General features: G+C 33.1%; 1 protein-coding gene and 1 pseudogene across 1 annotated transcript; one reads left to right on the top strand and one right to left on the bottom strand.

Moving 5' to 3' along the window:
* Window positions 1-808: 808 nt before the first annotated feature.
* Window positions 809-5,059, bottom strand: LOC144564657 (putative laccase-9). Its single transcript, XM_078314263.1, has 5 exons — window positions 4,903-5,059; window positions 2,861-3,015; window positions 2,379-2,752; window positions 1,234-2,202; window positions 809-970 (listed from the first exon to the last, which is right to left on the bottom strand). Exons 1-5 carry the CDS (start codon window positions 5,008-5,010, stop codon window positions 840-842), a joined length of 1,737 nt encoding a protein of 578 aa, XP_078170389.1. The 5' UTR covers window positions 5,011-5,059; the 3' UTR covers window positions 809-839.
* Window positions 5,060-7,644: 2,585 nt separating this feature from the next.
* Window positions 7,645-10,053, top strand: LOC144564433 (uncharacterized; annotated as a pseudogene).
* The last annotated feature ends 7,838 nt before the right edge of the window (window positions 10,054-17,891 follow it).

Raw genomic sequence — 17,891 nt, 5'->3', positions numbered from 1 at the left:
AAAGGATTTGATTAGGGACTTTTCGAAAAATTTATGCATATTTTGTAAAATTAGTGAAATTATTATTTTTTTCTTTCTAAATTTTAAAAACTCATTATAAAAACGTATGTATATTCCAATCAGAGGCCTAATATAATGGCCTTTATATTAAAACTCATTTTAAATTTATAAAGTTTCTATTTAATCTTCTAATTTGTTAGTTTGTGACGACAATTAATTCAGTACCTCACTCGTTGTGTACGAAGAAACATATATATTTTTTTGAATTCTAAATTGAGAATTTTTTGGTACGCTCAGATCAATTCCGAAGGTTTTGCAGGACTATTAAAGACAAATTAAATAATAAAAAATATATGACTGGTGCGCCATATGAAGTCAAACTTTGTCCCATTTTATCACTCTGATATTTCTTCCATAAGATAATTCTTTATCTGAGCCCAATTACTTATGCACCATCTTAGGCCTAGAAACAATTCATCAATGCATATATGTTTGTTGGTACACAACCATTCATCAATTGGGAGTACAAGTAAAAGAAGCCCAAGTAACAATAAACTCTATTTAATTTTATGATTTAGTTTTATGGGATAACTCTTATCACCACCTTTTAATTTTGCGACTCCCTGTTCTCCAATTCAGCTTATATTCTGCTGTCTTATTCATATATTATCATTATTCATCTGTTTATCCATTTACAAATGTATAACAAATTAAAATCCAACCATAATTTTAACGAGGAAAAGATATTTCTGAAGTATTTGTTAATATACAACAATTTAACCAGGGTAAACTCACCTTTGGAAAAAAAAAAAAGTAATACAATGCTTGAGTAAATTAAATCAGCAAGGAGGCTTGTCGGCAGGGGGTGGCAGCATTTTTGCCTCTGTACTATTACCATTCTTTGTTATAAACACAACATTCATTCCCCAGATTGTGTGTGTTTCATAGTGACAATGCATGTACCAAACTCCTAATTTAATTGCGAAACCAAAATATATTGAGGATTAGTGTCTGGAAAGCAGTCAAAACAACAATTTGCAACAATAACTAATCTACTATTTGATTAATTTTGCCAAGCTACATGATTAGTCTGGATCAACTATCTAGTCAAATATTGCTAAACAGGTCGTTCTCATTGTAGTTGAGTAACACCTTTGATTGTCAGAATTAAATCAATACAAAGATTCAATAAATTTGATATTTAAAAGAAAAAAGGAAAATGAATAAACTCACCCGGATTAGATGCCCTAAAGCGGATAGTTGCCCAACCGTTCTTTGGCACACCCAAAGTGCTCTGATGTGGTGGATCGATCAAGTTGTAACTCAGAGGATCTGTTGTGTTGTCGAAGTTGCCGGTTCCTCTTCCGATGACATAGAAGCTGTGGCCATGCAAGTGTATTGGATGGGTAACCTGTCCGTCTGCTATGTTAGTGCCCTGAAACACAATCTCCACGGTCGTGTTATACTCGAGCACTTTCACTTTTGTCGATTTATCAACAAATTTTGCATTCTCTTGATATTGTGCATCAGTAAAATTGAAGAAGAGCGGTGGTTGGTCTGGGAAGTCAGTGGTGTACACACCAGCAATAGAATTATAATATGCATCTAGCACATCAATTTTCGGGTTTTGGAAACTAGCATTGTTCATACTAGTAGCAAACCTAGTACCATTTGGGCCAGCACATGAGCTATTAGGGCATAATTGTTCATTCGCAGATAACGTGATATACATTTTGACATTGACAGTTTGGGTTAGGACAGCTTGGTTATCTGAGTTGGCCAGTGAGCGAAGACCACTAGTGAACGCAGCTGATGCATTAGTGTCATTGTGTTTTGGTAAGGAGGTGAAAACCGGTCTTATTGATGGCGCAGAATGATTAGTTTTGTATTCTAGAATAGCTACAGTCATATTGGCATCTCTAGAGGCTGCTGAACTTCCATCAAAGTATAGAGCCGCGATGATGTAATAACGGAAGGGAGAAGATGACTTTTGGAATTGATTGGCCCATAAGAGGAGGTCCATCGTTTGGCCCGGGGTGATCATGATAAATTCATTCACGTAAGGCTTCGTATAGCTGGCGTCGGTTCCAACCACCGTTACATTGTGGCCGGAAACTGCAAAAAAGAAGGCATTTTCCATGGCTGCATTTATTACACGGAGGAGGTACATTTTTCCTTGTTCGACTTGCACCTTAAAAGTGTCTGCAAAAAAAAAAAAATGAAAAATATATGTAATTAGACCACACTATATTTGAAAAAAAATAATAAATTTGGTTGCTAATTTTGTTAAAATTGATAGAGTAGTAATAAACATTATCAAAGAGAATTTTCTTCTTATTTAGCATTAACAACTTCTTGTACAAGGAACAATAATTTACCATTTGATGAGCATGGCATGAAGTCACCAGGCTGTCCATTGATGGTGTTGGCATCAGATAGTTCAAATTGATTGCCATACTTAACTGCAGTTTGGTATATATCTGTTATGTTTTGGTTCCACCACTCTCCTAGAATCAATGTGAATTCTTTATGGGGTTTGCGGAAGGGGAAGGTGGTTCGGAGCTTCGGGTAAATAACAATAGCACCGTGAACAGTAGCACGATCAAATTCACTATGTGCGTGCCACCACAGTGTGCCTTCTTCTTCCATTAATTGGATCCGTTGTGTGTAGTTGGCTCTTGGTTGGATAGGGCACTGAGTAATGTATTCCGGTCCATCTGACCATGGGTCCCTTGGCTGGTTTACGCCATGCCTATAGAAATTAGATGAATATATATTACTCTTGCATGGCTTGAAATAATTCCTTAATTAATAGTGCAAATAACATATTTTTTATGTATGTATTATGTGTGTATAGTACCAGTGGATGGTGATGTTCTTGTTCCCTCTATTGATGACCTTGACATAGACTATGTCTCCTTTGCGAGCGGAGATAGTGGGTCCCGGATATAATCCGTTGACGGTTAGAATGTTCTTTGTGTTATTGCAGAGCCGGGTGTAGGTAGCTTCTTGAATCTGTTCCAAGGAAAAAACCGAGAATTTATATAAGATTTGACCATTTTTTCCACTATTTAAGTTCACATTGTTTCCTTTCGGAAGGGCTTGAGTCTATTATATTGTTTCATTGTATTATGTATTATATTGTTTAATTGTTTAATTGGTTTCTAGGAAGTTTCTCGCCTGAGCGAATTTTTTCCAACAACTCGTCTGACCCATGTTGATCTTGTGATGGTCAGAGATGTAGCGATTGTGAATTCGGAATGAAATGCAGTATTAAGTTAGAGAGATGATGAAAATAAGAAAGACAATATAGAATGGCGTCACTGCAATATAGAACAAGAGCAAAGATTAGAAATTACTTGATTAATCCTTAAATTGGTTCCATACACAGCTTTTTATATTTATATAATTATCAATCGGGTTCTAATTTATTTGTGTATGTATGGATTGTATTGTACTTTTATCAAATAAAAAAATATTTATACCACTGAACTACGTGAATAAAATCACTTTGTTACCATATTATTTATGAACAATATGATTTGTAATTTTTCTCAACATTTATGAAGAACAAAAAATTTCAGCTATTATAGGAACCTGACAACTGTCCCCCATATTCAATCTCTGGTTAAATCCTCCAACTACCTAGTCAAAGGACCACCTTCTAGAAGGCCAGTAGTTCATTTACAGCTGGCGCTAGTTGGCGCGTGTTAGTCTTATATTAAGCGGTTCATATCGATTGCTTTACAAACAAAAATATTACATCAATAGTACTTTGCAAGTACCATAACCTGACTCATTCCTTTATGCAAGTATAGTGCCTTGATCAAAGGGTGAAAACGAAGCGAATTCGGAGAGGATAATGCTAATTCCAAATTTGTATCTGTCTTTCAATGTGCAGATATGAATAAAGACACAGATAGTAAACATATGTCAAATTCTTTTAGAGAAGAATACTGCAATTTACTACAACTAGCCCAACAAGTCGAAGCACAATGGAGATATAGTTCATTAACAGGAGCTCAACAAGAATGAATTAGCTTATTTTACTTACTATGCGTACTTAAATTTTGATTTTTTTTCTATTTTATTATGTTTTCTTTAGTTTCTTTTCATTTGCTTTATGCTCAAATGTTTTGAGAAGAATTGCTTTTCTTACTTAGTTACATATCTTTTGTAACTCCAAAATGATTAATGAAACAAGGGCTAGACCCTTTTTTCTTTGTCAAAAAAAAAATCCGTCTTAAACAAATACGGGACATAGCAGATAACCTGCAAATATGAAATGAATAAATGTCGAATAATTGAGTCATATATATGAACTTTAAGATACAAATTTTAATTAACCAAATTTAAATATGTGAAAAAAAAAATTACTGTCCGGGGCTATATATCAATCTTAAATAAATAAAAGTTAATAAACACAAATTTCTGAGATGCTAATTGTAACTTTAAAATTTTCTATATAATTTAGAAACAACGCCCCCTTAAGGAATAAAGGTGGATAGAATTCGGAAAGAATTCTCCACAAGTTATTGGCTCCTCCCAATTTACTCCGAATTCCTGTCTTAATTGGCCGCCAATCATGAGCTCCGGTCCGGTTTTCAAATTAGTCCCACAATGTATTTTAAAGTCTTAAGTTGAAGCCTATATAAAATATCTACTCTCCACTCCAGTATTCACGTGTTGAGCTCATGAGTTGGATTGCCCTTTCAGAAAAAAAAAATGCCTATTGCAAAATCTCGATCTCAATTATAGTAAGTTATATTTTTCAAGTCCTATATTTCCTTTGAAAATTTTATTTTATTTCTTGAATATTCAAACTATAACTCGTGAATTTAAATATAAGAAATAACAATTTTATCAGACATTGTGAAATGTGATAGCAGAGAAATCACTTACAATAAAGGTACGGTGATGAACCTTGGCCCCACAGGGGATGGAGAAAAAACAGCATAGCACTAGACTGGCGGCTATAGGCCATAACGAGAAAATACTACTCAAAAGCATGGTGCTTGAAAATTAAAAATAAACCGAAAGCAATATTGCTCAATATTTTGTTGGGTTGTTTTTCCTCCGAGGAGACTGTTAGAGCAGTAGTTATTCCAAAAATTTGGTTTAGTGAGCTTTAGAGAAGATGCATGGATGGTTTTTATAGGAAGAAAATTACAACCCTTTTATTTCAATTATTCCAAAAACATTACTATCAAGTGTGGTGGCCCACTGGCCATTTACTGTAAATATGATAACTATATTTTATTTATGGGGCGTGCTATTCATAGGGAAATAATTAATTTTTTGAGAGCTGAGAGAAAATATATTCCATTAATTCCAGTTTTACCCTTAGCTTAATTAAGAAATAGAGTGGGTCATTACTCTCTCTCTCTCCAACTTAATTAAGAATCATAGTTACCAAAAGAAGTGGGTCCGAAGAAATCTTCTTTCATTCGTATTAACTAAATGTTTTTTATGAATAATATAAATTTAAATTTTATCCTATTCATAACATCAACTCGATTCATAAATTTAAAATTGAAGATACCACTCAAGAAACTGGTTACAGAGCAGTACCATTAATCAGAAAAGGCTACATAATGAAATAATCCGTTTCATCACTGCCACAAATTATAAAAAAAGTATATAAAAAAAGTACATTGTTTTCTATGAATAATGCTTTTGAACAGGTCAAGTTTTCTACTAGTATTACAAAGAAATACAAAACTTTTGACAATAAAAAAAGAAAGAGAAACATTCATGGGGCTTACAAAGTATTACATCAACAGAAATTCTAATCAATAGATATTATTCATCATTTTTTTTTGTCTAATCTCATTACAATATCATGTTGGTTCAGCTGGTACAAACTGTTACCTTACCACCAACAAACCTGGGAAAGTTGAAACTTAAGCTAATCATGTCTAGGAGGTAGTACTGATTATGTCTATGGTAAATTGTGCATGCCATCCAGAATGTATAGGTACCGATATATATATACAAGATATTCAGACCACCACACAGGTATTGCTTGCAGCCATTAGAGTATTAGACATATATACCTCTCGGCACATGCCCACATTGTTCATATTGAATTACAATAGAGTATACATAAATCCTATTACTTTTGACAGGTTTACACTATTATCATTTCACCTAGCATTATGTTTATTTATTGTGAAATGATAATAATGTAAGAAAGCAAGGTGTTGAATAGCATTCTTCCTAGAAAACAATGTACTTCTATTTAAACTTTTATTTTTATAATTTGTAGCAGTGATGAAATGTATTATTTCACATGGTTCCGAAAATCGGCCGATTTCGAGTTGACTCGGCCGAGTCGACTCAGAATCGGCGGTGTCCGGGCCGAGTTTTACCTGATTCTCGCGCCCGTGCGAGTTTTTCGGCAAAGCTCGGATGAACAGTGCCGAGTCAGCTGAGTTTTCCGATTTTTTCGGCCGAGTCAGCCGAGTTTTACCCGATTTTGCCCGATTCTCACTAACCTGTGCGAGTTTTGTCCGATTATCGTAGGCTGAGTTGTGCTGAGGAGAAGAGAAGAGAAGAGATCGGTCGGCTGTGATGCGCAGGGCTCAATGTTGACTGCTGAGGAGAAGAGAAGAGAGAGTTGCGATGGGGGAGCTGATATGCGCAGGGCTCTGTGCTCCATGCTGAGGAGAAGAGAAGAGAATGGGAGAGATGCTGGGAGAGATGAAATGTCGGAAGGGAAGAGAAATGAAAATTTACAGATGGCCCCTCTACATTTTACATTTTTACTCTTTTTTTGTTTTACCCCAAATTAAAGATGAATTGATTCTGTTGATTGGTTTTATTGTGACTCTACAACGAAATTGATTAGACTAAAGTTAAAGATTAAAAATTGTCATTCTACAATTTTCTTGTGACTCTACAGCGAAATTGATTAGACTAAAGTTAAAGATTACTCTTTATTAATTGGAAAAGGCCAAGAATCAATTGTCATTCCACCCGTTGTACACTTTGCACACTTAGCTCATTTTTTTTTCGCTTCAGGTGCTAATTCAGGTACTCAAATTTTTCTTAGTATTAATTTTTCTCATCTACTGCCCTTTCTTAGTATTAATTTTCCTAAAAAATGTGCAACTTGTATTTGTAAATTAGAAATCTGACTCATATTTTTTTTCTTTTAAAATGTGCTCATAATTGTCCAAGATATATGGTGACAGATGCCTAATATATTTATTTATAATGTTTTGTGAATTATTGGATTGATTATTTGTGCAATTTATCTCTTCCTCGAAGTAACGGGTGATGTTTATTTTTCTCATATCTCGAATAACAACTTTTTTTTTAGTTAAATTTTAATATAATATAATTTATTATATTTTTTTTAGTTAAATTTTAGTATACAAACCTAAGTTAATTACTAATTTTGTTCTCCATAATTTTATTCGACACTATGATCATAGACATAATAATTAATTTATAATATCTTGTTACCTCATTTAGATATGGCTAATAGAGGCAAATCGACATGTAGAGTAGAAGATGTTGGTTGGGAACACTTTGACGCAGTTGATGCTAATAAAAAAAAGGTAAAGTGTAAATGGTGTCATAGGATCATGTCAGGTGGAATTCATAGAGGAAAAGAATATTTAGGTGGGATAAAGGGTAATGTTGCGGTATGTACTCAAGTTCCAAAAGAAATTCAAGCTCAATTTAATCAACATGTTCGAGGAAAAAAAACTAGATAAACAAAAAACAAGGACACGAGAAGAATTAATAGCAGATGAGGTGACAAGAGTCCCAGAAGAATTTTCGGATGAGGATGTCTCGGATCCCGAACTTTATAGGGCTCTAAGAGAAAGTAGAGAGTCCCAAAGGGTTGAACAATTTCAACGTAGAGGGGGCGAAGGCTCTTCTAGAGCGGAGTTAGGGCGCTCTACTTCTATGCGTGCGCCTGAAGGGTTTGGTCGTAATAAGAGACTGTTGAACGTAGGGATCGGGCCGTCTGATAGGCAACCTAGAGTCGATAATTATTTATACTCAAAACAAACAAATCGACAACCCAAAATTTCTAATGTTGTTCTAAGGGGTATAAAAGATGCAAAACAATATTTAGGTCGAGCGTGGACAAAGTTCTTTGTCCATGATGGTATCCCTGCACATGTTGCAGATAGTGTCTACTTTAAAAAGACCATTGAAGCAACACAGGCATGTGGAACTGGTATCCGTGCACCAAATTCACATGAGATTTATAATAAATATCTACCAATGGAGGTTAGTGAAATTGAAAACCACATAAAAAACTTTCATAGCCACTGGGATGATTTTGGTTGTACCATAATGTGTGATGGATGGAGCACTAATAATAAAAGAAATATTATTAATTTTTTGGTTTATTGTACCGAAGGAACGGTATTTTTGAAATCTGTTGATGCGACAGATCATTACAAAAGTGCAAATTACATTTGCGGTTTGATTGAAGAAGTGATTGAAAAAGTTGGTGCCACTCGTGTTGTCCAAGTGGTGTCCAACAATGGTGCCAATTTTAAGAAAGCAGGAAGCCTTCTCATGGATCATTACAATCACATATTTTGGACACCATGTGCCGCCCACTGTATTGATCTCATGTTAGAAGATATTGGTAACACTGATGAAATAAAAAATGTTGTTCAAAAAGCACAAAATTTTACAAATTTTATATATAATCATCAGTGGGCTCTTAACTTGATGCATGAAGCTACCAACAATCGGGAGTTGCTCAGGCCCGGTATCACACGCTTTGCAACAAATTTCATTACTTTACAGAGCATATACACATTTAAGGATGCACTTGTACAAATGGGTCTAAAGTCAAACTGGATTGAACAAGTTCGAAAGTTGAAAACAAATAAGGACAAAGAAGGTGCTGAAAATGTGACAGATCTTTTGCTTAATGAAAGATATTGGATTTCTGTTGCCAAGACAATTCAACTCTTTGAGCCACTAGTTAAAGTGTTACGAATGGTTGATTGCGACGATAAAGCCGAAATGGGTTTTTTATATGAAGCAATGGATCGTGCGAAAGAGCAAATCAAAAAGAGTCTCGGTGCAAGACGCAACAAACAATGGTGGAAAATAATTGATAAAAGATGGGAAAGAACACTTCACCGAGATATACATGCAGCAGGTAAAATATTTATTTAAAATAGCAAGCTATTTTATATTTTTTTATTAATACTTATGTAATATCATTAACTTTTCAGGATATTTTCTCAATCCGCGATTTCAATTCTCACAACCAGTTCAAAACGACAGTGAAGTATTGAGAGGCCTTAGAAATGTCATTGAAAGATTACAACCTGATTTGGCCAAACAAATTAGCGCAGAAAGAGAGGCAAATTATTATTGTCCAAACTTTATTGATATGGAATATTCACTATTATTATTCTCTAATATTTATATATTATGAGAATAAATTTATTTGCAGGCTGAACGGTATCGTAGAAGATTAGGAACATTTTCTACCGAGAAAATGTTAACAGCAGCAAAATAGTGCCCTCCGGCTGAATGGTGGAATATCTATGGACGAGAAGAATGTCTAAATTTAGCACCTATTGCCATTCGAATTTTAAGCCAAACGGTCTCTTCCTCACATTGTGAGTGAAATTGGTCCACATTCGCTTTGATCCATACAAAAACAAGAAATCGTTTGAAAATGAACCGGCTTATGCATCTTGTGTTTTGCCACTACAACATGCGCCTAAGAGAAAGACAACTGAGACGAACATATGATCATGATTCGAACCAGATAATTGATCTTGATCAAATATTTCATGAAGATGATCCGCTTCAAACTTGGATCAGGTAATGGAATTTATTTTTATACATTAAAACTTGTGAAACAACTAGTTTATTAATTCTAATCATTATTTTAATATCAGAGAAGACAACGAGTGGCTAGATGATGTCTCTGATGATGAGGGCAATAATAACAATTCAAAGAGTGACAGTGGTGGTAGTGATGGTGTCCCTATTACAAATCTGGAAACTCAAAATCCAGATTCTGAACCAATCCACCAGCGAAGGGAACAACCATAGGGCCCAACCTCAGAGAGTGAACATACAGGAAGACGATATAGAGATGTCAATGAACTAACAGCAAGGCATCGAAATATTAATTCTTATGATGGCATGTATGGGACCTCAGAGTTTAGTGGGGGATATAATTCAAGCTCATCTACGTATGGAGTACAACCAGACTACAATTCAAGTAGTAATCCAGAATTTTCTAGCACATACAATCTATATGTTGGATATGAGGATACTAATAATTCTTCATTTGACACTACATTAATGTCTTCATTTTTTGGCTCTGTACAACAATATCCCCATTCATATTTTAATACAGAGGATAATGAGATGATCGAGCCAGCTCGGCATAGCTTCTGGCAATAAAAGTGTGTTCTATTTGTAATGTTTGTAATACATTATATAATTAGTAAATTATGTGAGTGTAATATTGTCTTAATTAACATATTTTTTTACAAATTATTTTTATCAATTTTTTCCTATTTTTTGGCTACAAAACAAAGGTCTTGCCAAAAAAACCCGAGTTACCGATCCGATTCTTCCGATTCCGGCCGATTCATCCGATTCTGACTTGGCGGTCAAAAATCCGATTCTGATTCCGATTCCGAGTTTCAGAACCTTGTTATTTCACACGTAGCCTTTTCTAATTAATAGTACTAGTATGTAACCGGTTCCTTGAGTAGTATCTACAACTTTCTAGTTATTTCATCTCATTTTTGTACTGGTAAAACCAATAATTAACTTATTATGAATCGAGTTGATGTTATGAATTGGATAAAATTTAGATATATTCATAAAAAAGTTTTAGTTAATACGAAAGAAATAAGATTTCCTAGAACCAACTTCTTTTGTTAACTATGATTCTTAACTTAGCTGGAGAGAGAGGAGAGAGAGAGTAAAGGTCCATTTCATTTCTTAATTAAACTAAGGATAAAACTGGAATTAATAGAAAATATTTCTCTCAGCTCTCAAAAAATTAATTATTACCCTTAAAATAGCACTCCCCTTTATTTATACCTATTTGAAGAAATGTTTGTATATATTGTAATAAATCAAATGCATCAGCTGTACGCATGACTTGAACTTGGATTTTTATATACCCTTTTCCTTGCAAATATGGATAATAATGATTAAAGTGTGTCAATAAAGCAACCTTTTGTCTTCGCATGCATCATAATTAGAAAATTTAATTGAAAAAATGCTCATAAGACCAATACTGGTGACTTGTGAGTAATTATTGTTTGTTTCATTGGTTACGAAAGGTCACATAACCAACAATAGTACTATTTCTGGTAACCAATACTTCACCAATACATCACATAACCAATACTTCACCATTGAGATGATGTAGTTTTCCTATTTCTGATAATTAAGTTGCTTGTTTTCAATTGATATTTTCTTTCTTTTTTCATCGATGCCCCCACACCTTTTGTATGTGTTATATTTTTATTTCCCACTTCCTTTTTTTCTCTTATATCACCTGACACCCGCTAATTGATTTGTATTTCAGCCAAGCTTCTAAATAGCTAGCTATAGCGAAGCTATAGCGCCGCTATAGCGGTTTTGGACCCAGAAAGCTAAGCTACGGGCTAAAACTGTGCTAATCAAGCTACGACCGCTATAGCGGTAATAGCGGTCCGCTATGCTACATGGGTTATGATTTTGCAATTTTTTTTTCTGAAAATATGATTTTGCAATTTTAATGGGCCTTAATATCTAGATTGTTTTTTTTTTACTTTATTAAGCTATATCAATACAATGGAACATGTGCGGGCTATACCGCTATATCAATTAAATTTTGTATCATGCATTAATATATGGTAGTGGTATATTTTGAATATAAAATATATCGATAGTTTTTGAATTAGGGATATTTTGAATGACAATTTGAACTTTGTATTGGTTTAATATGAATAATATTAGAACTTCTTAATTAATTTGATATTTTTTTTCTTGATGAGACATTTTTACTAGGCAAAGCCTTCTATGGACATAAGGACCTATTTGTAAATTGAACATATTTTTATTTTTAAAGTTCAAACAGTCGATCCTAACCGTTCATCTTGTTCTCCATATTAATATGTGCTTGGAGACCAAATTTTACATTTTTCTGAATTTTTTTTACTATTTATTAAGATGGGTACAAAATTCAATGGTATGAATTTGATATTTTTTATACCCATCTTAATAAATAGTAAATAAATTCAGAAAAATGTAAAATTTGGTCTCCAAAGATATATTAATATGGAGAACAAGATGAACGGTTCGGATCGGCTGTTTGAACTTTGAAAATAAAAATATATTCATTTTACAAATAAGCCCTTATGTCCATAGAAGCATCACTCTTTTTACTATTAGTAGAAATATAAAATATAATTTTTGAAATAAAAAAATGCTATTTATAATAGCTTTTGCTATAGCTCCGCTATTCGCTAAAGCTTTTTTTTTTTGTCTCCCCGCTACACCGCTATAAACGCTATTTAGAAGCTTGATTTCAGCTAAAGGTAAATTGTACTATAGCTATGGCTAAAATTAACAAATTGAGTTAGAATGTTTTGATCATTTAACTATAATACCACTAGCTAAAATTTCTAATTCAGTGATTTGGACATGCTTATGCTAATTAAAAATATTATTTGTTGTGAGGCTATAATAATCAATGTGTTAAATATTGATATCAACATCACCAAAAATATCAGAGAAAGACAATAATAGACTTTATGAAAGAGAGAATCTTGTATTGATTCTGCGTATATGATTAAAATAATACGAGTCCTATTTATAGATTTGATTATGATTAATTCAAAACATCTTCACTAATTATCTCCCAATTTTTTTATTAATACCCTAAAAAATAAAGAAAATATCAAATATGCCCTGACTGCCCAAACGTGGGCTGGCCAGGTTTTTTTACCAAACCGCCCCGCGCGGGGGCTGTCAACTTCTTTTTCTTTTTTTTTGATTAAACCGCCCCTGGGCCGGGCGGCCAACTACAATAATTTTTTTTTAGAGATCTTATATAACATTGTGAATTTTGAAAAATGACAATAGTAAAAATGTAAAAAAAAATATAGGCTCAAATTTAAAAATTTCTGATGCTATGGAGGTTTCTATATTAACTGACTAATTGATTAAACATCTAGCATCAGGTCTATTTTATTAACTGAAATTGAAATAGGAATAATGAAATTTACAAAATTATAAACTAAATTAAATGGGATCCCCAAATCATGAAACTGGAACTTATAAACTTGAATATTGGTAACCTTGAAGAATAAAGGTATTGTATTAATTAATTAATCAAGGTATCTCATGTTTTCATTTTTAGATGAATGTTCTGGGCCGTAGGCCATAGAGCAAAAAAATGAGCAGCAGTTTAATATTGGGTATGGTTATTATATCAACAATCTTATATTTTATGAATATGCTTATACTTGATCTTGCTGCCACCTCATTTTTAATTTCTTTACCCCATCGTTTTTATCCTTCTCTCCAGTACCATTTTTTCATTTCCAGTTTCTTTGTTCTCATGTCGCTAGGGTTTAACTTTCTCTAACTTTCTAATTTATGGCTATGCCTTTGTATATGGTGTGGCTTATTGGGTTGAACAAAAGAGTTACTTTCATATATATGTTAAATATTTAAAAGTTTTTTTATTCAAATAAATAATTTGATATGTTATATTTTATTTATTATTGTTAAAATTCAATTATTTTCTTATTATCGTCTCATACGTATTAAGTCATTTTCTTTTATAGTTGATCTAATATGTGTGCACTCGAAATTTAACAAATAATCTTCATTAAATGTTGATATATTAAAAGTTAACAAATAATATTCATTAAAAGTTGATATAATCTTCATTTCTCATTTTTAGAGGAAAATATTAAGGTCTCTAAAAAAAAAAAAATTACTGTAGCTGACCCGCCCCTGGGCGGTTTGGTAAAAAAATAAGTTGACTGCACCAACATGGGGCAGTTTTGTAGAAAAACACCACCCAACATTTGGGCGGTCAGGGCAGATTTGAAAAAAAAAAATTAGAGGGCATATTTGATATTTTTATTATTTTTTAGGGTATTAATAAAAAATTGGAATTACCTCCTACTTAACACAATTACATTACTAATATCTCCAGTATAACCTGTGTCATCCTCCTCGGTAAGATCTGTGAGCTTGGAAAGCCGAAGAAAGATGGTCAATGTTGTTAAAATCTTAATGTCATTGTTCTTGCAAAATTGAATCGTCAAGTTGTATGTTTGTGTTTCCTTGAAGGTAGAAGAAGATAGAGAGAGGGATGAACCTTTTTGGCTCAAAATGCTTCCATTAACCTCAGAGGCCCGTTTGACATTGGTTTGGCTTAATAATTTCATATGAAAAATCGAAGGGATATGTAGGCGAATTTGATTGAAAGAGTAGATATGAAGTAGGTTTCTGTTTTATTAGAGATTTTTATTAGTTTGTTTTGAATTGGGCTACAGTAATCGGATAAGTTTGAAAGGGAAAATTGAAAAATTTTCGCAAAATTGAGATATGGTCCATTTGCCTGGTTGACTAAACGAGTTTTTAGGTTTGGCTGCATTATAAAAAGAAAATTACGAATTGGGTATAAAAACCCGCATATGAAAAAGGTGACCGGTACCTATCAAACCCGCATCCGATTAAATAGACTTGTTTTGTATTTGAAATAAGCATTAGGAGGTCATTATTATTTTTTTCTCATGAAGATAATTTTTTAACATGAGCTGAGACTGAGAAGAGAGCAATCATGAACAAAAGTAAATATCTATAGAAGCAATCTTTTTGAAAAGTATGGTATGAACTATATATGTTTTGTAATATTTTATCTCAAAGGCGATGAGTGAAGATGTTATTATTACAAAAGCGGAGAGAGAAGCAGAGTAAGTAACATATATAAGAGGAAATAAATCTGTTGTTATTCTTCAGCAATAACAGGAACCTGCTATTACGACCTCAACCGTTCACATTTTTCTATGCACAAATCTCAACAAAAAAAATTCATGCCCAAATCTCAACAATATCAACAGCTGGGATCCGAATAACAGATTCCTGTTATTCCTCAAGAATAACAGCAAATTTATTTCCAACATAAGAAGCAAAGGGGGGAATTTATAATATACCCTACTTGTTGAAAATATAAAACAAAATGCCCCCTCAATTTTTTTTAACAAAATATCCCAGTGGGACCCACATTTACCCTTCTTTCCCTCCCTCCTCTTTTCACCAACTGTTTTGACCCAGAATATTTTTTACCCCCGCTGTTAGCTCTACTAATTCACCTATTCCAGTTTGTTGCTTTCTCTTCTTTTTTTTTCAATACTTTGTTCATATCTGAGGTTAACAACTTGTAGACTTCTACATCTATGCCTTAAGAGTGGTTGTTAGAGTTGACCTGAAATATATAGAGATTCACTGGTTGAAAGAGTTAAATTTCACCTTAAATTAACCACCCTTAACCAGAAACTAATTAAATCTGCTACCAAACCTGACATGACCTGTACATGTCAACATATCTGAGGTTAACAACCTATAGAATTCTAGATCTATGCCTTAGAGTGTTTGTAAAATCTGACCTGAAGTATATAGAGATTCACTAGTTCAAGAGTTAAATTTCACCTTAAATTAACCACGCTAAACAAGAAACTAATTAAATTTGTTACCAAATCTGACATGACCTGTACATGCCAGCATATCTGAGGTTAAAGTTCTAGATCTATGCCTTGAGTAGTTAAAATTGACCTGAAATATATAGAGATTCACTAGTTCAAACATTTAAATTTCACCTTAAATTGACCACCCTAAACAAGTAAATAATTAAATCTGCTACCAAACCTGACATGACCTGTGTATGCCAACCAGAGGCAGAATTACATTAAATGTGTATGGCGGTCAACTGACCCCCATTTCTTTTTTTAATTTTTTTTTTGTATATATATAATATTTTTGGTTCTAAGAATAATTGCAGAAAAACCAAATATCAAACGTAATTTCGGTAGCAATATTTATTGGACTCACATTTTTATAGCTACAAGATTTAAAAAAATTAAAGCATTTGGAAGCATATTTAATCTTTACCCAGCCCAAGGAACAAAACAAAACTTAATTTTGGGAAAAGCTTAATTTCATCTTTGCAAGAAATTAAGAATTCATCTCAACCAATCATCAAAGGACTATAGTGTTATGTTATGTTATGTTAATATAAAATAAACCAACAATGAGAATATTGTATCTCTCTTTGAAACAAGTTGTAAAAAACTAAAGAGTACAAACTACTGTTACAATCGTAAGGCAAGAAACCCAATTACTTGAAAGCTTTTTCGATATATAATATACAGATAAATTTTTTTTTAAGGAATTCAAGTAGAAACAAAAATACAAATAATAAGGAGAAGAATAATTTAGGTTTACAATAATTTATTATTTTATTCTCTGCAATAAAATAATGAAATTAACAGCATTGTAATGAAGGTTTCATAGCATTGTAAGGCAAAGCTTTTTTCTTTGTACAATCCCTGAAATTGTGAATGACAGTTTTATCAACAATTGTGCCTAGCTGACTGGACGCATCTTGAGCAGCAATAACTGTAGTCGAATTGAGTGTTTCATTAGGATTCAGTTGAAGGTGACAATGGCTACATAGCACAAAACCAAATAATAACACATTCCATGTGGCAATGTCTCTACGTGGAATTTCATCAAATACTTTTCTTGCACCATCAATATAGCGCACATTGTGCCCCCATCAATCAAAGTGGTAATGTGAATTGTATTTGCAAAGAAGGCGCATGCATCACTGCACCAGCGGATCTAGGTATCCTATGCCTGTTGGTCCTGCTACGCTCTGCCCACAACCGACTGGGTTTCTTTATGGGGTATTAAATCTGAAATCACTCTATTAGTATTGTGTTTCCATTGGATACCGCATATACATGCTGAAAACTTTTCTATATGCGCAGCAAAACTTTACCAATTTTTTTTTTTCTACTTTCTACCAAAAAAAACTTTACCAAAACTCATACGTACAATTCTGTTTCATGCAAAGAAAATATTTGATTCTCTAAATTGATTAAAAACATAAACTTTATCTTTTGTATTTAATACATCGCTTGATAATATTAGACCATCACTACCTCCACTATGTACTAAAATTGATACATACTCCTTAATTATCTATGCTAGATATAGAAATATGCTAACTATATCTTCTGACAACTAATTTTAGAAAATGCTAATCACGGAATTGCTCTAATTTGCCTCGTGCCAATGCCTTTGTAAGTATGCATGTGTTTTTTTCTTCACAGATTTTGTGCTTGAGCTCCACTGTTCTTGCTGCGACAAATTCTTCTAGCATTGTTTGATGTCATTCTGTTAATTTTTGCAAGAGAGAAGAGATGTAAGAAAATAATTTTATTATTGCAATCTTATTTTGAGCTTTACATGTATCACTATTTATATAAAAAAATTCAAAAACCAGCCGTTGTACTATTAATTACAACCACCAACTATTAACCACTAACCACTAACTACTAACCTATTAATTACAAAATTACAATACACTACTCCCTAAACTAGCCGTTATAATTCAAAAATTATAACTAGCCGTTATTTTTAACACCCCCTCAAGCTAGGAATGTATATATCGTACAATCCTAGCTTGCTTGTAATTTTCTCAAATGGACCCGGATCCAAGCCTTTAGTGAAGATATCGTACAATCCTAGCTTGCTTGTAATTTTCTCAAATGTATATATCTTCACTTTTTACGTATGATATTTCAATTTGTTTTGCTTGAACCTTTTTTCTAATAAAGTGGCAATATACTTCTATATGC

The sequence above is a fragment of the Carex rostrata genome, chromosome 13 (assembly GCF_964058835.1).
Source record: "Carex rostrata chromosome 13, lpCarRost1.2, whole genome shotgun sequence".
NCBI lineage: Eukaryota > Viridiplantae > Streptophyta > Magnoliopsida > Poales > Cyperaceae > Carex > Carex rostrata.
This window is presented reverse-complemented; position numbering and strand designations above follow the sequence as displayed.

Bases quoted from the DNA above. Each gene is read 5' to 3' on its own strand.
- LOC144564657 (XM_078314263.1), bottom strand. From the start codon at position 5,010: ATGCTTTTGAGTAGTATTTTCTCGTTATGGCCTATAGCCGCCAGTCTA. The intron at 2,753-2,860 runs GTACTATACACA...TAATTTCTATAG, and splicing joins AAGAACATCACCATCCACTG to GCATGGCGTAAACCAGCCAA. The intron at 2,203-2,378 runs GTAAATTATTGT...TTTTTTTTGCAG, and splicing joins CATGCCATGCTCATCAAATG to ACACTTTTAAGGTGCAAGTC.